We start from the raw sequence: 20,183 nt of genomic DNA, 5'->3' as shown, positions 1-20,183 counted from the left end.
CCTTCCCGCAATCGAGGCTTCCGCAAAAGTTGCGGAATGATTGATGGCGGATCACGAGAGAGGAGCGGGAGAGAAGTTCCAGACCGTCCCCTCGTCGTATCTTGGGGCACACCGAGTAATCGATCCCGCGCATGACGACGAGGTGAAATTGTACGGTGAAGAAGCCGGATAAATCGTGAGCCCATAAACGCGGAAACTGAATTACGAGACGTTTCGCGCTTGAAAAAGCAACGAAGAGTCGCCTGTCGCCGGATAATCGAGAAACATTTCTGCATGTGATGTAATCAACGCGCGCCAATAATAATTCCTCGATTATAATTCTTTTCTCAGGAATTATCCGTCGTCGGAACACACGCGATTAAACGCGAAGCGCGAATTAATTATACGTCCTCTCTATACATAATTAATAATATTATTTTTTTTAAATATAATTACATGCAATTTGCCGACACGCGTACGCTTTAAATTGAATATTGCATAATTAAAATGTAACTAGCGTGAACTCTGAAATAAATCGAAATTGCTCGAGATGCAAACGGACGCGAGCGACGCCACGTGCGCGAATAAATTACGCGACAAATCACGCTCTCGGCAACGATGATAAGAATAGCGTTACATGGCCGCGATGTTCGCAAGTCGAATTTCGCGTCGCGCGCTATTAACGTCGGACTTATTCTTTTCGGAGAATCGCAAGGTTGCACTTTCTTCGTCCGATTGGCAAGAGACGCGTTGCACGCGGAGCCCGGATGGCGTCGCGCGCATACAAATCCAATCTCTAACGAGACAACCGACTCCTCGGCTGCCGATTTTAGATTCACGCGAGCGACGCAGCATTATTCAGCACGGCAAGCGTTGCGTAACCGTACGTCCGAGGCAGAATTTAGAACGCATTGTGTGCGCTCCGCGCGCAGGCGGCGTTCGAGTTTAATTTCTGTCGCGAGGAAATTATGCAGGGAGTCCCCGCTCTTCAATTTGCACGGAAAATTCTTTGAGACCGTCCCTTAACTGAAGCGACTGCCGCCGAGGTACACTGGTAGTTTTTGAATTATCAAAGACGAGGCTATTCAATTTGTAGGCACTCGCTTTCTCGTAAACTGTAAACTTTGAAAATGCGAATAAACGTCAAAAGTTTCATCCGCGCTTGGATTCGATTTTAATTATCCAGGTATTTAATTTAGAATATATTAAAGATTGCGATAAATACATTTCCTTCTGTATTTTCCGTAAGAAAGATCGACAGAGGTAGCGTCGACCCAAAATTCTGACACATATTACGGTATCCTGCGGTGTTACTTATGTGAGCCGTTAGGTAAATTATGACTATGCAATTATGTTGCATCTATTGATATTGGCGTGAACGGTTCTCCGTTAAATTATATAAATTTAACACGAGCGAACGTTCAATACCGTCAATTTGTATTATTAGATTACAACTTTACTTTTCTAATATCATCGACTAGTTTTTCTCGACAGAGGGTCACAGAACACGCATTTTCTTCCGAGCAATATTTAAATCTCATTTCGGTAGCTTAAGATGAACCGAGAGATTAAGAAGGCTGCATAATTTAAACATAATCTTACTGAATCGAGAAGATAGGAAGCGGGGTTCGCGTCCGCATCCGTAAATCACGAAACACCGTTGTACAGCTCCTTTATTACAGAAATATATCCAAATACATAAATGTATATATCATAAATTTTTTTACGAAACTTGATCTTTCGCTCAAACAGCTAGACTTATATTATCATTTATTGAGCCAATTATATATATTATAATGACAATTATATTATTATAATTATATAACTTATTAATATGTATTAATATATTAATATTTAATTATTCGTATAGTATTGCTAGCATTTATTTAAATAATTATCAATAAATTACAGATAATATGTAATTGCACTTGGTGCAACGCGCGTGGAAATTTAATTTTCGAGCGACGCAATTCATGTCTCATCGAGGGATGAACGCACCTGCTGCTAATCCAAGCACGTTCCTCCTACGCGCGGAGGATAATCGCGCAGTGTCTCTTGATCATTGTCATACGAATCTTCATCTCTCTGCGCCGAGAGACATACCGAATCCACTTCACGGGCGAGAGACGGCAAACGACATAAATACCCCGATCTCTCCCCCTCTATATCTCGACGAGAGAAGTCCCTCTCTCTCTCTTCCCGCTTTCCTCGTCGGCAATCAGATTGAATGCGCGTCATCATCGTCCTCGTCGTCATAGTTGGCTTCCCGTTCGTTCCCGGATTATTCCCTTCTTACTGTCCCTCGCTCTTTCTCTCCCTCTCCTTCCGTGTCTCCCTTGGTGACGAGAAGGTGAAACGGCTAAGGGAAGGAGAAGGAGGGAAGTCTGATTGCGAGCGACGAGGGGAAGTCGGAGCCATGCAAATTTATGAGAATAAAAAAAAAACGAGAGAGCATGAAGAAAAACAGCTTGTCGCGTTTTGACTGGCGGCGAGCCCCACGGGGAAAGATATAAATGCAATCGCGTATACACACAACCGCGCGCGATGGGAAAGTCATTGATCCCGGCAGTAATTGGACGCGTGTCCAGGGCGAAGACAGGCTGGCGGCATCGAGCTCGATGGGTCAGTTCTCTGGATAATTAGACGATTTATGCGGTACACAGGGCTTCCGACTAATTTGTAAACTAGCGAGATACGCCGCCGGGTGAGAGGATCGAATCCTCGCGCATAGTTTTCTCGAATCAGTCTGCGAGGACTCCAATCGCCTCTTGTCTGGCTTCGCCAGGATACTCCGTGGCTTCCGTTTCGTCCAGAAGTTGCTAGAGTATCGAATAGCTTGTATTCTCGCGTATTTTTTCAGGTTAATCTAGGATGCGTAAGCTGTATCTCTGTTCCTCTGTTTTTTTGCGCTATTTTTTTATCGAGATATTTCTTGCATTTTTAAAATTTGTTCTGCGTAATTTTTATTTAGGTCTCACCCGTAATTGTTACCTGATTTAAACATCTCAAAATTACACCTTTTATTTTAATTTTTGCCAATCTTCATTACGAGGCTATGTTGAAAAGTTAGTTCTACATTTTCGCGAAAATTCGCGTCTCAATTTTGTCACGAAGAATCAGTTTCTAAAATATTTTTCAAATCTGAGGTATTCTACATGTTACATAAAAATGCATCGAGTTTTTAAGATACTTTTTCAATCTGAAATACCCTGTGCGCCGCATAAATGCATACGTATCATACATATTGAAAGCAGATATGATTCTGGATTATTTCTCTCGATTTTGCATTTTGATGAAATATGAAAAGCCGTGATAACCGATAGAAACCGAAGAGTATAATATTGTATTACGAAATTGTTTGAAATTTGAAGAGATGAGTCCGAAGCTTCAAATCTAACGTGCATATAAGATAATCTAGATATTAAAATATGTTACTTTCGATAATAATAATAAGTTCCAGTAAGTATCGTCGTAAATCTACGTTTAATATCCGTGAATTCAAACATCTATATGTTTGCATCGGCATATTTTTACGCTGTTATTTTGATTTCGCCACGCGAGCCTCGCTCTTAAAACTGCCACCGAAGCGCCAGAACGATTGACCTAGATATCATGGTCCGAATGGAGTTTCCTTTACGGGCAGCGAAATCGCGAAATCAAAGAAAGAATTTCGAAACGCTTCGTCGAAATGTACACACTCGTCGCAATAAAGACAATGCGCTGACGAAATTGACGAGTAACATTTTGCGTAAACAAATATTCCTAAAATTAAACTTTCGCTAAAAAGAGTTATCAATTCGATCAAATCGAAAAATAGACATTTATACATCAAGACGATCTGTGATATCATAGCACCATATAATACGCGCAAATTAGAATATATAAATTAATTATAGTGCTGTCCGAGCTCTAAAATATCGGTAAAATTACCGTGAAATATTTCGGAGCACATTCGCTTATCCTCGCATGCGAGTTCATAGGGTTCATTTACGTGTTATCGATATTTCACCAGTGAATTATAGATTGCGCTCAAAATGTTATTTATGTTAATGTATGTAAGATACAGAGTCGAAAGCACATACCATGTTGCCGATATCATGACACACAATGTAAAGTACTATTCACTCAAAGAATTAACGCCGCGAATCGGAAACGCGGAATTAATAAATCGAAATGTATAAGAATTATTTATAAGAAAGGTAATAGAATTGTTTTAACTTTTGTCTCGATGTACAAACTTAATACTTGTCAATAGAATAACATAAATAACAATTTAATAATAATTTAATCAACCTACAGAAAGACACAGATAATTTAAATAATATTTACGATAAAATAATAAAGGTCACATAGTCCCGTCTCATAGCGTTTGTTTTTAGTCTTTTGACGAAGTCTCTCACGGACACATCAATTTCTCTCTATTTTAAATCTTTTAATAAATAACGTTTTTGTTAATGTGATTTGTGCAATTTATAAGATCATCGTCTATGCCGGTCTCCTGATTTATGGCTTCGGTATACTAACATTGTTACATTTTAATTTGTTGAGCGTGTTATATATTGAAACTATCAATTAATTTATCAATTTATAATCTTTGCAGTATGTACTTGATAAGGACCACAACCATATGGTCGTAATAATAAACTAAATTTCTGGCTAGTTTGGTAGACTACATTTTTTCAATAATTCTTATAAATAACAAATTTTAATCGACTCAAACATGGAAAATAAAAAAAATTTTTTTAAAATAAAAATAAAATATGCAAAAAATTCTGATAAGAAAAGAAAGAATTTTTTTCTATTGCAGAGTGCTAAGTATTCCTATAAATGATGTGCAGGAGATATGGCTATACAACAATAAAAATTCTGTAGCACAGCTACACAAAGTCATAAAATAGCATCATAAATTCTTATGCAAACGGCACTGAAGATGCATGGATGCGATGTATTAAAATCGCGGAGATCCGATCGGATGGTGATGCGGCGTGTCTTAAATATCTTACACGTGAAATTACGGGTGTAAATTGTATACGCTCGCCCCCGTACATATCGATTCTTACGTAATTCCTCATGGCCTCTTGCATACGAAAGTTAAAGTTCGTGCCGCAATTTCGCGGCAATAATTTCGTCCGCACGTCGAGCGCGCATTAAACATTGACGTGAAAAAAAAGTCATCGGTTGATTGTTACCAGGGAATATACAGGGTATGTTCCGCCTGTACTCCGAACAATTTCTGCCTGTATTTTCTTCCCCTCTACAAGTCCCATAAATATCAATTAATGCTTCATTAACTTCAACTGATATATTTATGATAAGGGTCCCGTAATTTTCTTCTCCCCCTTTGATCCGCCGAGACGTATCACGTTCGACGTGAGACACCCTGTATATATACTGACCCGTATATTCCTATCTCACATGCGTGATTACCTACATATATTTAAAATAATTATCAGCTCGTGTAAGTGTGTATAACAGACGGCATTATATATACATAATACTGCTGCATTTGTAAATAAATAAAATCCCGGGGTCATGCTTGTCGCCGAACCGAAATACGCAAATATTAAACCCTACGAGCCCTTCGTATTTATGTTTCCGGTTAGATGCATACGATCGGAATGGCACGAAAAAAAAATGAGCACGCTGACGACGCGGTTCGCTTGTTTCGGCAAAACCGGCGACGTGTCATTTAAAGTGCGTTGCACTCTGTTTACTGTTTTTCCTTTTTTTTTCTCTCTCCCCTAACGACGAAACGGGAGAAACAAACAGCGCCTCCGAGAAGCGACAGACAGATAGTGCGTCGAATCTCGCGAATATATCGGCTCGCGATCTCGATCATCGCGACGATCGCGTCGATGGCGACGTTTATCAGGAGAGCGAGATTTCCCATCAGGAGGAGATACAGTGAGTCCGCTCTTTTTTTCTCCACTTCTTCGCTTCGCGATGATCGATGAAGGCGACTTTCCTTTCCGCGATCGTTCTCGCTGAATTTATCGAGCTCTCGGCGATCTGCTCTCCTTCGCGTTTGTCGACTCGCCGCGATTATCCGCGCGAATAATTAATGACCGGCCGTTGCGCGCGTGATCTTCCGCGTGCATCGTGTTCACGTGCATCTGTGGTGCACGCGAGACCATTTTGCTCCGAAATGGACGGGCCCCACGCGCGCAGTTGCCGTCAAATTACCGATATTTACGATGTCAGACTCTGAGTCTTTCTTTCGAGCCCGCAGCGCTCAACTTTCAAAGCCCTTCCCTCTTCTCAAGAAAATATATAATTTAATAATTATATTTAACTGTAATTCGCGGCAATTTAAGAAAACTGCATACATATAATTATGTATTACATAAAGCTTAAAACGAGGGAATTATTATATCAGGGGTATATTTCTTCAAATAATAGTCATATCACGTCTAAAATAGCTAATGCTTCTTTAAAAGTTTCTTCTGATATGCAAATTTGAGTTTTGGTTACAAATAATTTTAAAATGCGTAAACACTCATAATGCTTTATCTTTTTTAATCATTGTAATTTTCTATTTATTTTGATATAATTTAGTTTATATTCTTTTTATTGTTATTATTCTTTTTTCATTTTTATTTATTTTTAATTAATTTATTTTTAATTGATATCTCAAGTTTCTCAATCTAAAGAAACTAAGAGCCGCGAGCCTATCGTTGATTGATTTCTCAAATCGATGCTAAATATTTATAACGTTGTTCTTTTCAAAATATCAAATAACTCATTCGTGCGGTATTTTAAAGAAATCCCCTATTTGTCATCGAGAGCGAGAACGTTACGTAAGCGGTATTATGCTTTTACGAGGCTGTATTTCAATTGTGCAACATCAAAACTTCCGGTTTCACAAAAAAAAAAGAAATAAAAAGATGTCAAAATCTGTTTCCATCGTTTTCGTCGCGCGTATATAATACATAATTCTCTCCCGTAGCTTATTATGTGATCCGCATAATTGCATAATGAAACATCCGGGAGAAGGAATGTCAGATCCGAACCTTGATTTCCGCGGACGATTTATAACGATCTTGCGTTTCACGCATGCCGTCCGATCGTTAATTCAAATTCACCGTTCCATGCATCGCCGTAAAATCTCATATTTATTATCCATCAATTATGTCCTCTTTTATGCTATTCTTCCCCTCGATTATCCGTCAACGCGTCTCGCTAAACCGTATCTCCTATCAGCGTGATTTACATGTGTTATCGAGTACTCTGAGTTTCGCGAAAATTTTTCAAAATATCCAAAATTGCTCACGTGGAAATGTCTCTTTCCAGGTAAATCCCCGTTCTTCCCGAGTCTCGAGGAGCAAAGTGGCACCTTGCTGGAAGATCCGAACGCGCCGAGTCAGCTGGACGGCGTCGGTGTCGGAGTTGGCGTTGGAGTCGGCGTCGGCGTAGGCGGTGGCATAACGGCATCCCAAGCGGCGCCGCTCTCATCGCCAAGTCGGAGCAGTCCTCACAGTCAGGGCAGCGAGACTGGCGAACGTTTCTCCAGGAAAGTCTTCGTCGGCGGGCTGCCACCTGACATTGACGAAGGTACTTGGATCGCATCATATCGAGAATAATTACGTAGAGAAGATTATATATATATTATATTTATATACGCATTTTTGATGACAGATGAAATCACAGCCAGTTTTCGCCGCTTCGGTCCGCTGGTCGTGGACTGGCCACACAAGGCAGAGAGCAAATCTTACTTTCCACCGAAGGGCTACGCGTTCCTGCTTTTCCAGGTATATTATATACGATGCTTTTTCCGTTTCTATTCTTCATTTTTATAAAGATGGTCGAGCTCGTTATAAAAAACTTACTCGAATTTCATAAAATGTTATTCGATATTTCAGGACGAGGGCTCGGTGCAGCAGTTGATAGACGCCTGCATTCAGGACGAGGACAAGCTCTACTTGTGCGTAAGTTCACCCACGATTAAGGATAAACCTGTGCAAATCCGACCATGGCGATTGAGCGATGCCGACTTTGTGTTGGACGCCTCCATGCCGCTCGACCCGCGAAAGACGGTCTTCGTTGGCGGGGTGCCGCGGCCGCTCAAGGCCGTTGAGCTCGCCATGATCATGGATCGACTTTACGGCGGTGTCTGTTACGCTGGCATCGACACCGATCCTGAGCTCAAGTATCCCAAAGGAGCCGGTCGGGTCGCCTTCAGTAATCAGCAAAGCTACATAGCTGCCATCTCGGCCAGATTCGTACAGCTGCAGCACGGCGACATTGACAAAAGGGTATGAATGCGAAAAAGTTTTAATAACTTGTAATGTTTTTAATAACTTCTTTTACTAGATGACTTGAATAAATAAGATCGGTACGACAATGATAATTTAGAGCACGAGTGAAAGAAGCAAGTCTGATTTTTTTCGTTACATTATTTATGAAGCATACCTTTTACAAATTACAAGAACTTGCTTCCTTCTTGTTCGAATCCTTCCTCCGCTAATCGCGATTTTTTTCAAACAGGTCGAAGTCAAACCATACGTTCTGGACGATCAAATGTGTGACGAATGTCAAGGCCAGCGCTGCGGAGGCAAATTCGCACCGTTTTTTTGCGCCAACGTCACCTGCCTACAGGTATATTTCAGTTACCAATTTTGTAACATACAACTCATCATTATTATTAAATAAAAAAAGCTGTAAAGTATAATTATATTTTCGATTAATCTAACAATAAGGCTAAAATTTTAAGATTCCTGCATGAAAGAGAACTTCGTTAAAATCAAATTTTATAATTTTTAAAATTTCACATTTCTATTTCGTACATTTCAAAATTAAAATCGTCATTTTTGCGCGACAAATTAAGCAGAAGAATTTATTTTAAGAAATTATTTTAAAAAATTTTTAGATACAAATATTTCATTAAATTAATAAAAAAATGTTTTTTTTCCATTCTACGTATTTATTAATATAAACAAATGATGTATGAAAAAAGATATAGACTGTGTCTAATCTATATTTTCTGTTTTCAGTACTATTGCGAGCATTGCTGGGCAACTATCCACTCCCGCCCGGGTCGGGAGTTCCACAAGCCGCTGGTGAAGGAGGGCGCGGATCGGCCTCGAGCCGTGCCTTTCCGCTGGTGTTAACCCCAGCTGCGTTGTCCCTAATTATCTCGCAGCCCTAGCTAATTAACTACCACCTCTACCAATATTCCCCACCCTCCTCTCACGTGCCCCAACCAACCCTCACCTCCCCGCCTTTCCCCCTTCATATTAATTACTTATTTACCTACAACAAGAACACAGCCTCAAAACCGCTATTATTACTACGCTATTACCACTCGATCGTCACGTATTACCACTACTCTACTACCACTATTACTATTACTACTATTACTACTACTACTACTACCACAACTACTATTCTACTACAAATTACTACTACTATTACTACTTCTCCACTGTGCTACTACTTCAAGTTATACCGATTATACTGGAGGAAGAAACCAGCCGCTGCTGCCCGCCAGTCGATGCAGGTTCTCGGCGTCGCTCCGTCCTTTGATCTTACATCTGTAATGACATGCTGACGTGAACGATCGCATCGGTGTCATCGTCGGGTTAAACTTTGTCGGCTTTGGACAGTCGGAACAAAGAGTGAGAGAGAATGATCGGAACCACGCCGAGCCAATATCGTCGAGCCGGAAGAAGAAGAAGAGAGATATACGCCGAGACACAGGATTCAGAAGGAAACGGACACGAATTCTCAGTATATCAATTATTCGTACACATATAATCCTATCTGTCTGCGCTGTAAAATGCACCGGTTCTGTCCGAGAGATCGAGTATCTTAGTTACCGTGAATCTCTCGAGGAGCGAGCTATAGCGAGCGAGAGGGCAGCCGCCGCCGCCCTCGAACCCCGCGTCATCGACACCGATCATCGCTCATTCTCCTCGAGTATTTATCGAAATCGTGCCAGCAGCGTGATTGCGATTCGGATCCGCCTCGCGCGTCTCGATCCGCTACGAATCTTCTCTTCCGGATTCGATTGCCGCAAATCGAGAGAAAAACGAAGGAGTCTGTATCGTCTACCTAGGTTAGTGGAATTTCTGGTTTCCGATCTAGGTGGACGTGGACGAATAATGTTTCGTCGAGTAAGACTCGTTTTCTCTGCGAAGAGTTCCGAACAAAAGTGATCTCCGTGATGAATATTCATAAAAATCGCGAATATCTTAGTTGACGCAAAAATGTATTGTCAGAATGGACGAGTGAGAGAGAAAGGGAGTGCGAAAAGAGGAGAGAAAAATGTGAATGATGCATGCGATGAGAGTGCGATAGAGAGAGAGAGAGAGAGAGAGAGAGAGAGAGAGAGAGAGAGAGAGCGAGAGAAACAAGCGCGAGATCGGAAACGTATAAGTGACGAGCGGCGATAGAAAACACGGAAGAGAATGATAAGAGAGAGGATAGAGACGACATCAAGAGAGGCGAATCATTCGCATTGGATGTTAATCGATAATGAAAAAAGCCACGCTTCAAACCGCTGTGTATTAGGTAATTCTCTGTATCTCACACACACACAGTCTCCTCTAGTTATTAAGGACTTATTAAAAATATGTTACATAGGTGCGTTGTGTAATACGTTTCTCGTGCGGATAACGTAACCGCGCGCTCGTAGGGAGGCACTTAAGAAAATGATTTTTTACTAATTAACTTATTCAAGTGAGAGAGAGAGAGAGAGAGAGAAAGAGAGAAAGAGAGAAATAGTATAGAGGAAAACAAACGCGAAGAAGAAACATAAATGACGGGGAAACCGAGGGTTTAGGGGGAAGGAAAAAAATATGTCACTTAGACGACAGAAGAAGGGTTGTAAACAGAAACCGTTGAAACTGATGTAGTTCAATTTTTGATGCGCGCGCGCGCGCGTGCTTCGGGTGTTGTCCGGGTCTGTCTAGCCTAGTCTAGCCGTATCGGATTCTCTGCCAATATTTTCCCAAAACCGGTGCGAGCGACTTTCAACGATTCTCGATGGGAAATGAAACGAGCCTCGCGCGCGCGTCCGCTTGCAAAGAGAGTCGGAGGCAAACGGAAAAAGAAATCGGCCCGCTATTCGCTCGCGGAGAAAGAGGAACAAGACAGCGCGAGAGTGTATAGGACAAATTTTACATCCTGACTTTACTACTTTACTTTATGTGCAATAAACGACCACTCTCTGCGCGATATTCACGAGAGACGATTAGCGAGTATTCACGAAACGCGTGCGCGATTCTCCGACAACGTTCGATAATAAGTGGAACGTATCGAATATCCACGTCTATGAGCCCGTACGTTCCTCTTCCTCGGGAAACGAGCAGCGTACCGCGCGGATCTTTTTTAAGATGGAAGGGGGGAGGGGATATCGTTTCTCGAAACCAAAGTAGCGATATAAAAATCGTGATTCGCATAAACGGAAAATTAAATCAGCGATATATCTAGAATGATCGTACCTAATTACTCTCTTCATACGTCCGATAGATGATTGGAAAGTGTCGCATTTCGCGTGGAACACTATTAATAGATTCGTATATTATATAGAGCCGTATGTTGTCACTCCCTGTACATACATACCGAACTCCCCCTCTTTTAACCAAGATTAATCAATTAACTGGCGTTTATTAATCGCGACCGCGAGTGTGCACGTTTCTTAATCCCTTTGAAAATAAACGAACTTCTTCGCTGGGTGTATATAATCAAATGCAATCTCGCCGTAGTTCAAATAGAGGGAGAATGAAAGAGAACGAGGAAAGCTCTCACCTCAACCGAGATGCCGTTTATCGCAGATTATGTTCTCGATGATTTCGGTATAAGGGAGTCTCTTGGGCAAATCGGAGGATCTCTGTAATTTTATAAGCGTGACGCTTCCTGACGCGCGTCCTTTCACCGAATTCGACAGTGACCCGGGCAGATCTAATCGATGGGGTTTTTCGATTCGTTTTACTCGCGAAACACAGCTTCCTGAATCGATTCGACGCCATTAGAATCGAAAATATCCCGATCACGATATCTTTGGTACATAACGTAGGATACTTTTGATAACTAAGCAATAGAAAAGGAGGAAGAAAGCACGTTTGGCGCTTAGATACCGGGTGTTGGTCAACTTCGAGTGACGCTTTTGTTGTGCAAAAGAAGCGTGTCTCACACAATAATACTTTCGACAATAGCCGGGTCATTCAGTCGACAGTGTCTCTTTCTAGAGACGGTCAAAGATCGAGGGCTGGGAAGCGTTATGCTCGGGATTAGTATGCAAACGTTGTTTGTTCCGCTTCGTAGATGACAAAAATAAAAAGCCACATTCTGTAGCAGCAGCAGCAGCAACAGTCGGAAGACGTAGTTTAACCTCGCATGACGAGTCTCTCTCGCGATACTCTTTTTCTGCACACGTATCGGACTTTGTGCAATCCACAATATGCAAACATGCACGCATACACGACACACACATACACACACACACACACAAGCGATGATACGACCAACGGATCACGAATCACGTCGCGTGCGAATCTAACGAGGAAGAGACAAAAAAAAAGAAATGTAATTTCCACATCTATATATACACATATATATTTATTTTTTTGGTACTCTTTTTTGTATATATCTTGTCTCGCCGTGTTAGAGATTAGGCGGCGTTTATTAGGGCACTGCGCGCGTGCGGGGGGGAACCGCGTTATCATATGTAAGGTGATGAAATGGTGCGAAGGCTACTAAGAAGCGGCCGCGTTCCACGACGACCCTCCGTCCCTTCGTCTAAAAAGAAAAAAAACATGTCAATCGATCCGCGAAGACGTGCGTTCAATGTGGACAGGAGTCGCGTATAGTGAAAAAAAGGAAACCTATTAAGATAATAAGGAATACGAGCAGTAGAGAGAGGGGAGGCAGGTATAAGCGATTAAACATTGGCAGAGAGACGGAATTTGTGTCGATGTATAGAGGCTATACGTGGGAGAAACAACAGACAAAATGAGCGACAAGTGAAACTGCGGTGCGATAGAGCAGGGGGGGACCTCGACCACGACTCGTCGAATGTGTCGCCTGCGGCAAAGGTTTCCGGGGAAGGGAAGGAGATTGGCTAAAAGGACAACCACTAGGGGTATATAATTGTACACATATAAATTAGTTGATATAGAGCGAATACATTGAATTTTTCTATCCGTTACTATCGCAATATTCTAAATAGACACAATTGACCTTTTTCTCTTACGCACTCGACAAAAGCTCGAATCAATGCGAAACGGAGAACGGAGATCACACGAGGGAGAGAGAACGCGAGCTGGGAGGGAGCGAAGAACGCAATGAGAATTAGGTGAAAAAATGAATGAAACGAGCAGGTAGTTAGTGCAATTTTACATACGAGTCACGTTCTCGTAAATCGTGCGAAAGAGAGAGAGAGAGAGAGCGAGCGAGCGAGCGAGAAAGAGAGAAAGACCGAAATAAGCAAAAAAAGAGAGAAAGATAGAAAGAATGAGTAGGAGAGAAAGGGAGCGAGCGAAAGAGAGAGACAGTGACATAATCTGTGCGACACTTGCGGAGAATGAAATTTGAGTAATAAAATTGAAACGCGGGCCGCGATGGGGCATATCGCGTGTATTTATCGCGGACAAATTCATATATACATATATATATGTATATATATGAGAAACATGTCGATGTTATTCGTGTGCGTGTGCACGCGAACCGGCGCATATATATTAGGCGAAAAATTTTCTCAACCCGCACCTTTCGCGAACACGCGAGATTGAGGACGCTCGTGCACGGCCACACACAGACACACACAGACACATGCTCGTACACGTAGAAAGTACATATACATACACATACGAAAAGACACGTACACACACTCCACTAATCGATCGATATAATTGTGTAGCGAAACTTACCTAGGTACCAATTCACCTAAATCAATTGATAACTAACAAATTATATATATTGATATATACATATTATATACATATAAATATAAATATATATTATATATAGAGAGTAGCGTCATGTTCCAATACTTGAGCGAACGAGTACTTGGACGAGGACCGAGACCGATTTTTCTAGACAAATTTTTCTATAATGTTCAAAAAACGGATAAAACGCGCGAAAAAAGAAATAAGTGAGCGAGAGGAAGGAGGGACAAGACGTATCGCGAAACATCGCTTCGGATTCTATTCCGGAAGTGCAAACCAATGCGCATACGCGAATAAAGTACACTTAATCTTGACTTAAAAATTTACACATGATAGACATGTTCAATTACAAGTTGCAAAGACCCAGCCTCGAGAGAGTACACGATTTTTTATTTTTTAAATTACACTACACACACACACACACCACACACACACACACACACGAAAAGTTATAACACAAGTATATAATCATTTTTGTGTCGTACACAAATGCACAAGAAAATCCTAAAGAGATTTCCACGAGTATGCAATCTTTTTTAAATCACAAATACATCCTTCGCACGCGCGTACACATATACACATGTAAACTTTACACTGTGAGCTACGGTCGTGTCTCTATGGATGTCTAGCTAAATGTTCAACCTTACTATGTACTCGGGTCGTTTCGCAGGTTTCCAATCCTCTTTCGATCCCATTCTTCCCGCCGATTGATATTCTCCCATCCTTTATCCGGCATCGTGTACCTCTTTGTGCGAAACACTTATTTTTGTGCTAGCGATATTTAAGGCGCAACGAAGCGAGGGAAAGAAACATTAGGTGTATTCCGTGTTAAAGGCGTGTTAGTGACATGTCGACGCTCGCCTTTGAGATTCTCGGGAATCGATTAAGATGATCCCGCTCAACTAATGTGAGAAACTGTATTTACGATCATGTATCCCGAATTTTTACGAAAACTTTTCCTTTCCTTTAACATAATAGACTCTCAATTCACTTTGACAGTCGATATCTCAAATTGAAGATGGAAAATACGCTCGCTATTACATCTGTAAAAATGATTAATTTCACGTATTTTCGTGCGAATTTTATCGTTTTATACTACGTCGGTTCCCGCGGATCTTTATTCTAAGCTGTCGTCGAATAAACTTTTCAAAAAGTCAAGGGTTTGGTGCGGCAACATTCAAAGTACGCGGGAACAAATTTCTTTCTTCGTACTTGTAGAAATAAAAATTATGCCAAGATGTAGCATAAATTATATCAATTTTTGAACAGACGGAAATTATGAAAAATAATTTCAAGACGTCTCTCTTAAGACATTTTGTAAAATAGAAACTTTAAGAGATTCTTGCGCTAGACCCTTCTCTTACAACTCGTGTCTCTACGGCGTAAAACGTCCAATTTCATTCAGAGAATAGTTTTCATTCGACAACATTTCTCATATCGAAGGAAAAAATGAAAAAACGGAAAAGGTGTCCGCATTTTTCGAATTAGTTTGAAAGATGGACACGTGGTTAAGTGATTTGATTATTTCCAAAGGAATCGCACATTTGGATATATCTCGCAAAAAAATGTGAGATTACATGCATATTTTATTTCATGCATATGCAATCGCGCGACACGAACATATCAATCTACCGATGGATAACGATCAATGAAATTGGACGGAAATGTTATCGGCGAGACCGGGACATTCCGGGGAAATTTTTGCATATTGTTTATATAGATGTGATATGAGTCTTGATATCTTTTCTTAAACGAACGTTTTGCTAATTAGAATCTGTTCTATTTAATTCAGTTTGTAAATTAAATTGCTGTATTTTATGATATTTAAGACGCGCTGTTACAGTTAGAGTTTGAACTGCCTTTGCTTTATTACTTGATTATCAAGCAATTTCAGACTTTTTTTCTCTTGACGTACGCTTTAAGAAAATACAAATGATGACTGTGGCACTGCTAGAACACGCCAACTGGAAAAATCTAGCAGTGAATTACGCGAAAATAACGTTGGATTTATAAACTGCTAGTTTATGAGAGATTTATTTTATACGAAATAAAATTTCATACTTTATATATTTTTTTATTTGAATCGAATCGAGGAATTATTTGTGATTAATACCTTCAAACGCGTTTTCTCACCGTAGAAGCAACTTAGCAGATTTACCGAAATTCCGATTACCGTAGAGGCTCAAAAACCCGAGTTCGAGTTTTCGTGCGCGGCGAGGAAAAAGGCGAGGAAAAGAAAAAAAGAGTAATAAAACCGCGACACTGATGACGTAACATTGTACGCGCATACATATACACGAACATACACATCCAATTCGTATACACAAAAAACACACACGCACACACAATCAAACGCCCTTGCGCAATGAATAAAAAAAAAACAAAGTAACCGCAAAACCTACACCCGCAGTACGAAGTTAACGTTTGAGGTATGCCAGTAACAAAAAAGTAACAACAAAATAATAATAATAATATGTTAGGTGTGATTCTTCACCTCCTTTGTAATATGTGTGATAAAGCATAATATATATAATAATATAATGACAATTATATAGATTAAATATATATTATATATATAAAAGTACACTAATATATATATATATATAATTGATAATAACAATTGAAATATATCTAATATATTGTGACAGACTTTGAAAAAAAAAAGAAACGGGATGTAATTGAAATTAGAAAAATGGATATTGCGCGACACGACAGTAAAAAGCGAGAGAAAGAGCGCGCGCGCAAGTGAGAATATAGAGAAGGTATGGAGAAGAGATGATCACTTAATTAATCAGACACGTAACGCGCGTGATTGCACACGTAGAGTTGCGATTAGGCCGATTTCGGTTTACTCGATCTCAAGCGGACCTACTGTCGTTCGAATAATGCGCGTACAATTAAAGATGAGCGTGAAAAAAATATACATTGATAAAAGGAAAAAAAAACGTGGGAGGAAACGAGTAACAATGGTAGTCATTTACGATAGATTTGTATTTTTCAGTGTTGAAAAATTTTTTATACCGCTGTTATATTCTTGTCTAAATATCTTAGTTCAGAGATATTTGCGCGAGTGCATGTGTATGTGGAGCGTTTCTGTGTATCTTCATGCGCGAGTCCGTGTATGTTGTTTGTAGATGTGTATATGTGTGCGAGCGAGGAGGTAGCGTCGCGAGAGAATGCAAAAGAGAAAGAGAGAGAGAGAGAGAGGGGATACAAGAGACGGAAATGATCTAGCGAGAAAAGTGCCGAGAAAGAAAGAAAGGTGATTTATCTGCAATCAACCGCAGAATCGATGAGAATACATACATCAGCGACAGAGCGTATGCGTTAATTATATACAATAAGTTTTCTATCGAAACGATAAGTCCTGACGCAAGGATTCGTGTCGTCTAATTTCGAAGGAAATTAAGAACATTAAGAGAGAAGAAAAAAATATGTGATTTAGAAATTTATCAAAAAAGAAAAAGATTCGATTTTCACGAGCCCTTGCGTAGGACCTTTCTCGAGACGCGTCTTTTCGCGAGCTTTGCTTTGCACGAGAGAGATGATCTCAAGAAACGATAAAATAATTATCGAGAAGGATTGAAATCTCGCGAAAGAAAGCGAGAAACGTGCATGACGCATACGTAGGATTCTATACTGCTTGAATCGTTCTGCGAGAAAAAAGAGGAAGAGAGAAAACTGTAAACCGTGTACACCTCCTGCTCACTCTCTGATGTACCGTTTTCCGAGTACGATTTAATTAATTTTTATTTTTTTAAATAAAGTTATTATTCTTATATTTTACGAGATGCTATTAGATAAATCTTATATAATCTAGTGTTTTGTAAATAAGCGATCAGATCACTTTGCTCTTTTTTTTTTATACATATGCACACATGATCATACATATACACAAATGATCGAGTCGGAAAGAAACATACTTTTTCAATGTGCGATAAAATTAACTTTCTTATAAAATCGTGCATTACCAGCCATTATAAAAAAATCACCTATTATTTACTTGATTATATGTACACGTACATATGTATGTATATGTGTGTATGTGTGTGATTGATTCAATGTGATGACAGTAGATAATTGACAGTAGATAATATTTCACTTGTTGAAAATTTGATAAAATTGATCTTGGAACTAAATTATTATTATTAGAACTAAATTATTAGATTAATTTCCTCGAGTTCTCGAAGAAATGGATTAATCGCTGTTACACTGAATCCTTCGCGTATTTATGTATACAGGCGTAACGTAAAGACGACACACACATACACGGACAGAATCGAGATCAACATCTCGCTGTCGACCGGCGCCAACGTGGGAGGCGATGGGCGAATCCACACACACATACACACACACACACACACGGATCTATCGCGTTTCGACGATGTAAAGTGAATTTTGTAAATTTTTATCAAAACATCGCCCGTCTCTCCGCTCTCTTCCACGTGCACGCGAAATCGCGTCGGACCGGTTTAACGAGATTTCGGTTTCGAGCGCGTAGGTGCCTTTTTTTTTATCCGCCTCCGACGAGTCGAGAGACGCCGCGGAGTGCCTTCGCCTTTTCCTGCATTATGCGAATTGATGAACGTCGTTGACGAGAGAGTCGACATTAACCGCTCAACGACGACGGTCGATTCTCACTATTAGTTCGAGATATTATTATTCTGCAACTATATCGATATTGCGAATTTATATACTGCGATTTATCATTACGATTAAGATTATTCGTATTATTATTACTATTAATATTATTATTATTATTATCATTATCACTATTATGATAGAGTCATTATTATAGACGTTTTTCTTACGTACCAAAGAAGTAGAATACATCGGAATCGTATACACCGAGTATACATACACATACACTCCCAGTATCATACACACACACACGCACGCGCGCAGACTCAAGACGAATATATATTCGAAGGTCGAGCAAACAATCGTGACAAAAGAGAGCTTTGTCGGCATCGGAAATCTCATCGAAAACACGTACGCCGGTCAGTTTTTGTTGCCCGAACGACCCGAACGGCCCGAGTCTTGAGCGCGAAGTCTTGGAGATAAGAACCTATCGGAGATGAGAGGAGATTATGCCATCCTGATTCGATGCTTGGACGTGCTAAGATAATGCAGTCGAAGAGTTCAATACAGAAATGAGATATGTCCGGGATTCATAAGGTCCGTCTTCGGTACGATCGCGTATTCAGAGTGGACTTAATAATTATTATAGTCTTCTTATATGTATTAAACTCTTGAAGAATGATTCCGAAAGACGGTGTAAGGTCTAAATATCGCGTCGATATAAATGTTGACTCTTGAAATTTGATTCATCACGCGTCTTTTTGGATCCTCGCGTTATTCGGCATCATCAAAATAGCGAATATGAAACTTTTTATTCTTCTTATTCTTTTATCTATTTCTTTAGATTAATCGATTATAGTACATGTTGAGAGCGAGGCGAGGCCGCCCTTGTGTTCGCGGCTCAGCCGATTGCGTGCTTAGTATAATTCGAATTAAAATATGTAGACGTAATATACAAGAGAGAGAGAGAGAGAGAGAGAGAGAGAGAGAGAGAGAGAGAGAGAGAGAGAGAGAGAGAGAGAGCGATAAGCTTAAATAAATATTAAACGGAAAATTTCTTGGAGCGTGAAGGTAACGCGACAAGAGTACGCTATTTAGCGAGCAGCTGGGCGTAGTGCAATGAATTGTGTAAAACCGTAATAAGGGGAGAGCGAAGTGCACCGCGCGCGAAAAGGCGACGAAGGATACGACGACGTTCGTCCCTATTTTCCCTTTTCTTTTTTTTTCTTTTTTTTTTCTTTCTCGAAGACGATAATTCCACAAAATGGATGCGCGCGAAAGGATAGCGAAATCGAAGCACCCTAGTGTCCCAGAGGCGGGCAAAACAAAGAGCGATGTGCTCTCGGAGAAGGAAAAGAATCTGGGTAGTATCTCGATCGAGATTCTCGGGGCCGGGGATTGCACCGGGTCAAAGCGGTTGACCCTCCCTTCCCATCCCCCTCCTCCCCGTGTATTAGCGATTCGCTGTCCCTTTCTAGATGATAACAATCCTCTCTTATCTCGTAGCACGCAGAGAAACGGAGAGAAGGTGAGCATTGAGTTGATCCTCGGGTTCGTCGGCGCGAGCCCGATTAGTCGAATTACTTCTATACGAGGAAAAAATGAAAAAAAGCAGATATAGTGTCCCTTAGGTGCGAAAGTAGCATGTTTTTTAATACTAATCTCGAATTTCTACGAAACCTCGATTATAGCGAATCCTGTACCTGCATCAACTAGAGAAAAAAAAATGAAAAGAAC

The 20,183-nt window shown here is 40.4% G+C and overlaps 1 protein-coding gene across 1 annotated transcript in view; it reads left to right on the top strand.

The window, feature by feature from the left end:
• Positions 1-13,274, top strand: part of LOC105256488 (cytoplasmic polyadenylation element-binding protein 2) — a 125,881-nt gene extending 112,607 nt beyond the window's left edge. The window contains exons 4-8 of the mRNA XM_011266431.3: positions 7,270-7,530; positions 7,615-7,727; positions 7,839-8,231; positions 8,464-8,574; positions 8,970-13,274. Of these exons, the coding sequence (XP_011264733.1) occupies positions 7,270-7,530; positions 7,615-7,727; positions 7,839-8,231; positions 8,464-8,574; positions 8,970-9,086 (995 nt within the window). The 3' untranslated portion in view covers positions 9,087-13,274. The remainder of the gene's footprint in view (positions 1-7,269; positions 7,531-7,614; positions 7,728-7,838; positions 8,232-8,463; positions 8,575-8,969) is intronic.
• Positions 13,275-20,183: the final 6,909 nt, after the last annotated feature.

This window comes from Camponotus floridanus, unplaced genomic scaffold, assembly GCF_003227725.1.
Source record: "Camponotus floridanus strain SB8 unplaced genomic scaffold, Cflo_v7.5 scaffold1, whole genome shotgun sequence".
NCBI lineage: Eukaryota > Metazoa > Arthropoda > Insecta > Hymenoptera > Formicidae > Camponotus > Camponotus floridanus.
This window is presented reverse-complemented; position numbering and strand designations above follow the sequence as displayed.